This window comes from Nematolebias whitei, chromosome 5, assembly GCF_014905685.2.
Source record: "Nematolebias whitei isolate Nwh7 chromosome 5, NemWhi1, whole genome shotgun sequence".
Taxonomy (NCBI): Eukaryota; Metazoa; Chordata; class Actinopteri; order Cyprinodontiformes; family Rivulidae; genus Nematolebias; species Nematolebias whitei.
The window spans coordinates 34,751,020-34,761,023 of record NC_056502.1 but is presented as its reverse complement, the minus strand read 5'-3'; the positions used below and the strand labels follow the sequence as shown (position 1 = coordinate 34,761,023).

The 10,004-nt window shown below is 41.3% G+C and overlaps 1 protein-coding gene across 1 annotated transcript; it reads left to right on the top strand.

The window, feature by feature from the left end:
• The first annotated feature begins 6,424 nt into the window (after window positions 1-6,424).
• On the top strand, window positions 6,425-7,144 carry LOC119410387 (regulator of G-protein signaling 22). Its single transcript, XM_037677299.1, has 4 exons — window positions 6,425-6,599; window positions 6,668-6,835; window positions 6,942-7,023; window positions 7,140-7,144. Exons 1-4 carry the CDS (start codon window positions 6,501-6,503, stop codon window positions 7,142-7,144), a joined length of 354 nt encoding a protein of 117 aa, XP_037533227.1. The 5' UTR covers window positions 6,425-6,500.
• The last annotated feature ends 2,860 nt before the right edge of the window (window positions 7,145-10,004 follow it).

Here is a 10,004-nt window from a genome sequence, read left to right as displayed (position 1 = left end):
TTTACTGCTATTATACAGGCCACCCAAATGTAAAAGGGACTTCATGGCTGAACTCTTTGACTTTTTAACTTGGATTCTGCTCAGATATGATTGGGTTTTAATTATGGGGGATTTCAACATACATGTCTGTTGCCCTGAAAAGCCGCTGACTCAGGACTTTCTAGATCTTATCCAGTCTCTGAACTTTGTACAGAACATTGCAGAACCAACTCACCAGCATGGCCACACACTGGATTTAGTGTTAATCTATGGTTTATCTGTTTCTGAGTTAGAAATTGGGGTTGCGGTTTTCTCCAACCACAAACCCATTTCTTTCAACACTTATTTTGTCAACGAGTCCAAACCCCCTCCCCTCCAGCCAGGCCTTGTCGAATATTTAACCCTTCCACTGCTGCGCTATTTTCTTCTGCTTTTACTAAAAACTTTCTCTCAGTCTCTGAATCCTCATACATCAACACCCATGAGCTAGTCACTGTACATCAAGAGACCTGTGTAAAGGTGCTTGACCTAGTTGCCCCATTAAAAATTAGGCATCCAAAGCGCACTCCACACCCTTGAGATCACTCGAGCAGCCAAACGTCAATGCAAGAAAGCCAAACGTAAATGGAAGAAGGACAAACTTCAGGTTTCTTTTATTATGCTTAAAACATGTTACAAAGACCATCAGTCCACAGTTAAATGTGGAAAAAAATAAAAATTCTCCCAAATCATCGCCTCAAACAGCCACAATCCCTGCGTTCTTTTCAACACCATTAACTCCATTTTAACCGTGCCTCAGTCTGCCAACTGGGAGGCCTCTGCAGTTACTTGTGATGCCTTTGCCAGTTCCTTTATTAAAAAGGTTTGAGTCGATCAGGTCACTGATTCCTCACACCACAGCTGACCCCTCTGTCTTTGTCCCCTCCACATCAGTCTTTAACCAGTTTGAACCCATTTCCCTCTCGTTTCTACATGACGTCATTGGTCATATGAAACCCTCAGGTTCCCCTGCTGACCCTATCCCTGCATCGGTTTTTAAACAAGTCTTAGCCTCCATTGGACCCTCTGTTCTTGACATTATAAACAGCAGTATGGCTACAGGTGTGGTTCCTGACGCTTTTAAACATGCACTAGTAACTACTTTAATTTAAAAAAAAACCTGGACTTGACCCTTCAACCTGCTCAAACTTCAGACCCATCTCCAAATTTCCCTTTCTTTCTAAGATCCTGGAGAAAATAGTTTACACTCAATTAAATGAGTTCTTGAATTTAAATTCTATTCTTGAGATCTTTCAGTCTGACTTTTAAGAAACTACACAGCACCGAAATATCCTTAGTTAGGGTCTGCAACGACATTCTTCTGGCAAATGACTCTGGTCAGTCTGTAGTCCTGGTACTCCTTGACTTTACTGCTACATTTGATACTGTGGACCACAATATCTTTTTTTCCCGGCTAGGACACTGGGTTGGGATTACTGGTGCAGCATTAAAATGGTTCCATTCATATCTGAGCGACAGGAGTTTCTGTGTTAATTTTGCTAACACTCTATCTACTTCAGTGCCTCTTTCCTGCAGGGTCCCGCAAGGCTCCATTCTTGGACACCTTCTGTTTTCATTGTATCTCCTCCCCTTAGGGTCTATTCTGAGGAAACATAGTCTTTCCTTTCATTGTTATGCTGATGACTCTCAAATTTATCTGCCGTTAACACCAAACAGTTCCTCCTCCATTTGCCCTTTGCTAAAATGTCTTGATGACATCAAGACTTGGATGGCTGCGAACTTCAAGTTTTAATGATCGGTAGACTGAGGTCATTGTGTTTAACTCTAGCTCTGCCACTATCACTGATCCTGCAACCTGGACTCCCTTCAGCCATATCTAAAACAGTCTGTTACCAATCTCGGGATAGTTTTAGACTCGGACTTTAAGTTTAATAATCAGATAAACTCTGTTCTTCTTAAAAGCTTCTTTCAGCTAAGGCAGATAGCTAAGCTCAAGTCCGTGCTGTCCAGATCCGACCTTGAAAAATTAGTCCATGCATTTATTACAACCTGGCTGGACTACTGTAACTCGCTTTATGCTGGGGTCGGTCAGGTCTCTCTCTCTCACGTCTCCAGCTTGTCCAAATTGCTGCAGCTCGGCTACTAACAGGAACTCGCAGGTTTGAGCACATTGCTCCAGTTCTGTCCTCCCTTCACTGGCTTCCTGTGCATGTCAGAGTTGATTTTAAGGTTCTTCTGCTGACATTTAAGTGTATTAATGACCTTGCACCCTCATACCTCTCCGACCTCCTTCATCCTTATACTCCTTCTCAGGCCTTGAGATCATCAGACCAGCTGCTTTTGGCCGTACCAAAAACCAGCTGAAGCTCAGAGGAGATAGGATGTTTTCAGTCATGGGCCCTAAACTCTGGAACAATCTGCCCATCAACATTCAACAGGCCACCTCAGTCTCCACTTTTAAATCTCTCCTCAAAACACATCTGTACTCATTGGCATTGAACACAGTGTGATCTCATTTGGTATCTCATTGTTGATGATTGTGTTCATCCATTTTGCTTTTACTCCCTGACATTTAATGCAGGGTGATTTGATTTAGTGTTTCATTGTTTCTCATATTTCATGTTTTTATGCTTTTATTCATGTTGCTATAATATCTTGTTATTAATATTTGATCCTGTGATATTTTTTGTTGTTGTTAAGCACTTTGATAACAGTTACTGTTTTAAATGTGCTATATAAATAAATGTGACTTGACTATGAAATTCATAATCGCCTATTTTTTAAACGCAATTGTAAAATTTCTTAGTTTAACCCAGTGCTTCTCAATCATTTTCTATTACGCTCCCCCTAGGAAGAAGTAGAGGAAGTGGTTTAAACATTCAATGTGTTTGTTTACTGTGTTTTATTGTGAAAAAAATATGGGTTTATGGAAAAAGGTTGTAAGCGCAATCATCCAGGTAGTAACAACAAAAAAAGTTTATCGTGTCATCTGGACCTGCTGTTTTGTCCCCCATCCAGAGGGCTTCCTCATTCTACAGCCTGTTAACCAGATCTGTCCCATAGGTAGCCTTCAGTGCTGTGTTTCAAGGGAACTTCCTGCTGGAGTCTCAGAATGGTAAATGGTAAATGGACTACTTATACAGCGCCTTTCTATCTTATCCAGATACTCAAAGTGCTTTACACTACAATGTGTCCTCATTTACCCATTCATACAGCACTCTACTAGATCTCTACAAAGATAATTGAACAAATCATTCTAAAGAGACTAATCAGAGCTTTTTCACTTCCATACACTGATGGGACACACATCAGAGGCTATGAGGGGTTCAGTGTCTTGCCCGGGGACACTTCGGCATGTGACTGCTGGTGGATTTGAACTCCCAACTCTTGCATTGAAGGACGACTGCTCTAATCACTCAGCCACAGACGAGTGGTTAGAGCAGGGTTCCATGGGTTTATGAAAATGTTTAATCATTGCATTCTGTTTTTATTTTTTTTACATTTTACATAAGTTTGTTCAAAATTTTGTTGTAAAGTGTTTTAGAGTAGACTCTGTTTTAACAATTCTTAGAGGAGTGATGTAGAGCCACAATCAACAGTCTCACTGTTTTTTTCAGTAGTTGTGTCTTTGGTTGCAGCTGTCTGAGGGTGATGAGTGTGAACAGAGACTTGTGTTAGTCATGTGAGAAGAATCTCTAAATGATGTCCACGTCCTGTTAGTCTCTCAGGTTGCTCCATCAGGTAACACAGAAACCACAGATTTGGCTGCTTTGCCTCATTATGTGATCAAGTTTACAATGTTTACTGATGCACCGACTCCTCATTAAGTAATGAGGAGGTGGTTAGCATTACACTCTGCAGAGGGAGAAGAATTTAAAGCTGGAGATGTTTAAAGGGTGAAGAGGAGGACAGAGAGGATCAGGGAGGGAAAGGACAGGCACTTCTTTAAAAAAAGAGACTGAAAAACACATGGAAGATTAAAACAAAGCAGAGGTGGAACAACAGAGTTGCTCAGTGTCTCCTCTTAGTCCAAGTTTACTTGGTGTCTGACTTCTGACCTTTGTGTGTCTTATGTTTCTGTGTGGTAGCTGCAGACAGCAGACAGGCTCTCACAGCACGTCTACAGCCGACGCAGAGCCAGAAGAAAAGCCTGGAAGGTAAGAAGCAACCCTCCTGGGAATTTGAAGGTTTTGAATAGAGAGAAATGAGGTATTTCCTGTCGGTGCATGTGGGATTCTGTTCATGACTTGGCTGCAAGCACCAGCTTTGTCCGATACACTTTAGACCTTGAAATTATTTATCCAAACTTGAGCCTAGATAATTAAAATTCAAACATAATTTTTTTAATGTAGTTTTTTGTATATTCCCCACTGCTCCATCTCCCTGGCAGAGTCAGAACATGAACATTTATCATTACAGACAGAATGATTACAGGAAGGATTTTAGTTCAGATTGTGACCCGTGTTTCTAAAAGTTATGTGGTTGTTAGATAAAAAACTAACTTTTTATATAGAGATAAATATAAATGTATCTGGGAGCAAAGATGGCAGCTCATCTAATTTAGATTTGTTGAATTAAAGACCTTGCACTGCTCAAAAAAATGTATGTCACTCGCCACGTTTCATGTTCGAGTTTTAAAATAAGATCATCTTGTGTTGAGAAATGACATTGTTGCCAACCTGTACATGGAGGAGGTAGAAAAGAGAGCCTTGACGTCCTTTTCAGAGACACCACCAAGTCATTGGTTCAGGTATGTTGACGACACCTGGGTTAAAATCAAATCTCAGGAAGTCCAACATTTTACTGACCACATCAACTCTTTGGATAAATACATCAAGTTCACACGAGAAGATGTAAAAAAAATGGCAGGCTGGCTTTCTTGGACTGTGAGGTCTCAGTCTCTGATAGAGGACTTTTGCAACTGAGGTGTACTGCAAACCCACCCACACAGACCAGTATTTGCAGTTTGACTCCCATCACCCTTTGGAGCACAAGTTAGGAGTCATCAGGACTCTGTACCACAGAGCAGACAGTGTCCCCACTAGCTCAGGAGCCAGGCAGAAGGAGAAATCCCACACAAGACAGGCTCTAGAGCAATGTGGATATCCTAACTGTGCCTTCCTGAAAGCAGAGAAGAAACCCAAACAGGACTCCAGTCAGCCATCAGGTGAAAAGGAGGAACCCAGACCCAGACCAGTGGTCATTCCATATGTTGAGGGAGTATCAGAGAAACTGAGACGTTTATTTTCTAAACATAACGTCCCAGTGGCTTTTAAACCCCAAAATACATTACGGCAAAGACTGGTTCATCCCAAAGATCCAGTCCCCCGGCACAAACAGAGCAATGTCGTGTAAGAGAAAGAGAAACGGCGTCAACAGCGTCAACTGAACTAGTGTTTTATAGTAAAAGTGTGTGTGTGTGTGTGTGTGTGGGGGGGGGGGGTGTCCAAATGAACGTTTTTTTAGTGGGGGGGGGGGTGTCCAAATGAACGTTTTTTTAATGTGGGGGGGACTTGTCCCCTTCACATATAATGGTTGCGACGCCTATGCCACTATGTGAAGGTGCTGCTTGAAAGACCAAGTTTGCTGCAGCTCCTCAGACTGAAGAAGTCTTCTGGATTAAGGATGAAACACTTCAACAAGAAGAATCTGTCCAGATGGACCGACTCAACCTTGTTAGACATACCTCTGTGAACAGACTACCAGGCAGGCCCAGAACTCACAGGAGGGATTTTCTATCCTCTCTGACTTGGGATCCACCAGCAAGAGCTGGAGTGTCACTGGGGAGAGGGATGTCTGGGTTTCCCTCCTGGACCTGCTGTCCCCGGGGACCTGACCACAAAGTGGTCTTGCTTTCTATTATATAAATACATTGTACTCTATCTAGTATTCCTATATTCTCACTCATTCATAAATATTATACAGTATATCAGAGACAGTGGGGTGAGGAGTGTTCAGTGTCTTACCTACGGATACGTAGGCACACTGCAGGGGCCAGTGATTGAAAGACAACCTTTCTACTACTGGTCTAAATCTGATTTATATATTTATATATTACATTTCAGCAGAGGCAATAAATATGATTAACATTTAAAATTGGCTGAAAGTGGATTTAAATGTGGCGTGGATCTTGTTTTGTCTCTGCAGGTGCAGGGGTTATGGATGAATACTTCCACAGAGGCCATGTTGTTTCGCCGGGTTCTGTTGAACCCCACCACCCGCCAGCAGTTCCAGCACTTTGTCTCTCTGAAAGGAGACTTCCTGGAAAATGATGTGCGTTTCTGGGTGGAGGTGCAGAAGTATAAGGTAAAAAAAAAATAACACCTGAAGTCACATGATGCATGTATCTAAAAAAAAGTTTTTTTTCTCATCTCAAATTTACAACATGTTCTAAAATGTAATACATTTGCTTCTGTTTTTTCTGTCTGCATGGACATAAGGACCTCTGTCACTCCCACTGTGATGAAGCCACCATCCATCAAAAAATCTCTATCATCATCAGTTGTTTTATCAACTCCTCCATGCCCCCCACTCTGCAGATAGACATCCCTGCTGATCAGGCGCAACGTATTCTGGAGAAGTGCCACCAGCTTGGCCCTTACATCTTCAGAGAGGCGCAGGTGTGTGAGTGTGTGAGTTTAGTTTCTTCTTACCCTGCATGTGTTTTATGTTTGTTCTGCTCATTTAGGTGTTGGTGTTCAGTGAATTGCTCAGGTTTTGGCCAGAGTTCCAAGAATTTAGCAGCACAGTCCAAGATGAACAGCTACTTCCTCTGCTGCAGAAGAAGAGAATCAAACTAAAAAACAGAGAATGGAGGCAGAGGAGGAAAGAGGAGGAAGATGAGAGAAGAGCACAGGTGAGAAGAAAAAAAAGAGAGAATTTATTTATTAAGAATTCAATGTATTTAAACTTCAGCCTAAAATCTTTGAAGGAGTTAATTCAGTCTCATCTCTTTTGTACAGGAGGAGCAGGAGAGAGAGTTGTGTGGTCGAGAAGAGGAGGATGAGGGAGATAATGAAGATGATAAACAACAAGAGGAAACGAGTGAGACTCTGTTGAGGACACAAAGCAGAAGATCTTTGAATCCCCCACACTCAGTAAGGAGCTGTCTCTTGGTTGTCATGTGAAAACATTTGTGTAAGATGTGTGTACATTCTCAGTATAGCAGAGGCCAGGGGCCTCAAGTACAAAGACTTGCTGCATTTCTATCAAAAATCATGTCCATACCTGTTAGCAAATCATTTTATTCAACAAACGGGTATTTTTATGTGTACTAATAAATTATATTCTTATTTGTTAATGTTGGACATCACTTGGGTGACTGTGGCTGAGTGGCTAGAGCAGTCGTCCTCCAATGCGAGAGTTGGGGGTTCAATTCCACCAACAGTCACATGCTGAAGGGAGGGGTGTCCCATCAGTGTATGAATGGATAAATGAAGGCACAGATTGTGTTGTAAAGAGCTTCGAGTATTTGATTAGATAGGAAGGCGCTGTATACAGTCCAGTTACCAATTACCACTTCCATGGATTACACAAATGTTTATTGTTCATTCAACCTTTATTTAGACAGATAAATCACATTGAGCCTAGAAGACTCATTTACAAGTGAAATCTGTTTAGACAGACAAAAAGTAGTGAAAACTGGACACATACGGGTCCTTCTCAAAAAATTAGCATATTGTGATAAAGGTCATTATTTTCCATAATGTAATGATAAAAATGAAACTTTCATATATTTCAGATTCATTGCACACCAACTGAAATATTCCAGGTCTTTAATTGTTTTAATACTGATGATTATGGCATACAGCTCATGAAAACCCAAAATGCCTGTCCCAAAAAATTAGCATATCATGAAAAGGTTCTCTAAACAATCTATTAACCTAACCATCTGAGTTAAAGACGTAACTCTAAACACCTGCAAAAGATTCCTGAGGCTTTTAAAAACTCCCAGCCTTGTGTAGTATGACATATGCAGGATATATTCATACATTTAAGACGGGTTCTTCATTTTTCTGACTGTGTAAATGTCGTGCATTGAATTTAACAGAAACGTAAACGAGAGACGTTATTTATCTTTGACCCATCAAAATGAATGCGGTCATTTATTTACAGAATCAAAGTTTAACATCAAACATTTACATTAATTTGGCAAAATATGAAAACAATAACATGGCTAGTTTCACAGGAAGTGGGAACAATACGGAGATTATCCTCACTTTTCAGCAGAAACAGACATCGATCACACGGCGGTGATTGAGAAACTTTGCTCCAGACATTTCTAAAAATATCTGTAATGATTTTAGGAGAAAGGAGAGTTTAAGATGGAAAAATGGAGATTTATCTTACAGAGAGATGTGGGAGGGAATTTATCTGTTTGACCAGAACGGGCACGCTCCTTCAAAACTCAGCTTGGTCACGGTACGCTTGGTCGAAATAGAACTTTTACCTGGTTGATGATAGATCAGGTCGGCGTGAAGTCCTTCTTTTGACTCTTTCAGCGTCTCCGTTGAGAACAGCTAAAATACTTCGAGAGTCGTGCGAGGTTATCCAAACAGAAGTTATAATTCCCAAAATCGTCCCTGCATTCTGGATTCAAGAACTCTGAACTCCTTCAGAGCTCTACTCCTTTAAGCTCTTTTCATCTCGTCGCGTCTCTCTTCGACAGAGACTCGACACAGACATCAGACCTTTTTTTGACACTTCTCCATGAGCTGCATCAGAGCGTTGAACTGGGAAGTTGCCACATTTAAATGGGTCGACTTCCGGTTCATTTGAGAGCTTTCTAATTGGTGGATGGACCAGAACAGAGGTGTGGTTTGTGATGTAAGATGTTATGAAAATTCAAGGATAGAGATTAAGATTGTTTAAAACAGACAGAAAGATTATTGGAGAAAACCAGACTTCGTGGAGTCAAACTCTCCTGTATCTTCTGTAAAAGTTAAACATGACATTTCTTTTCAGTAAACTTTTTAGTTGACCGAAACCTGAACTTTAACACACACTTACAAACTTGCTCATTGAAGACAGAAAAATCAAGAAATGCATATTACCCTGATTTCTTCTTTGAATGAGGAATAAAAATCATTACTTACTGTTTATGTAAATAAAAATGAGTAGTTCTCTTCAACCTGTAAACATTGTTTGAACTAACACAATTTGATTATCAAAACATTTGTAAAATAGTAATGATCATAGAGAATTGTCTTTTCTACTTGATTAATTCAAGAAAGAAAGTCTCAGGATGGGTCAAACTGTATTTCTGGATGCAGATCAATGAAATAACAGTTTCTGTCCATCTGGTCAGATTTGACATCAGGTCAAGTTCACTACACTTGTTCATTACTCAAAACCGCAATCATGGGTAAGACTGCTGACCTGACTATTGTCCAGAAGGCCATCATTGACACCCTGAAGCAAGAGGGTAAGACACAGAAAGAAAATGCTGAACGAATAGGCTGTTCCCAGAGTGCTGTATCAAGGCACCTCAGTGGGAAGTCTGTGGGAAGGGAAAAGTGTGGCAGAAAACGCTGCACAACGAGAAGAGGTGACCGGACCCTGAGGAGGAATGTGGAGAAGGGCCGATTCCAGACCTTGGGGGACCTGCGGAAGCAGTGGACTGAGTCTGGAGTAGAAACATCCAGAGCCACCGTGCACAGGCGTGTGCAGGAAATGGGCTACAGGTGCCACATTCCCCAGGTCAAGCCACTTTTGAACCAGAAACAGCGGCAGAAGCATCTCGCCTGGGACTGCTGCTGAGTGGTCCAAAGTTATGTTCTCTGATTACAGTAAATTTTGGATTTCCTTTGGAAATCAAGGTCCCAGAGTCTGGAGGAAGAGAGGAGACACAGAATTCACATTGCTTGAGGTCCAGTGTCAAGTTTCCACAGTCACTGGGGTGCCATGTCATCTGCTGGTGTTGGTCCACTGTGTTTTATCAAGGGCAGGGTCAATGCAGCTAGCTATCAGGAGATTTTTGAGCACTTCATGCTTCCATCTGCTGAAAAGCTTTATGGAGATGAAGA

Bases quoted from the DNA above. Each gene is read 5' to 3' on its own strand.
- LOC119410387 (XM_037677299.1), top strand. From the start codon at position 6,501: ATGCCCCCCACTCTGCAGATAGACATCCCTGCTGATCAGGCGCAACGT. The intron at 6,600-6,667 runs GTGTGTGAGTGT...CTGCTCATTTAG, and splicing joins ACATCTTCAGAGAGGCGCAG to GTGTTGGTGTTCAGTGAATT. The intron at 6,836-6,941 runs GTGAGAAGAAAA...TCTTTTGTACAG, and splicing joins AAGATGAGAGAAGAGCACAG to GAGGAGCAGGAGAGAGAGTT.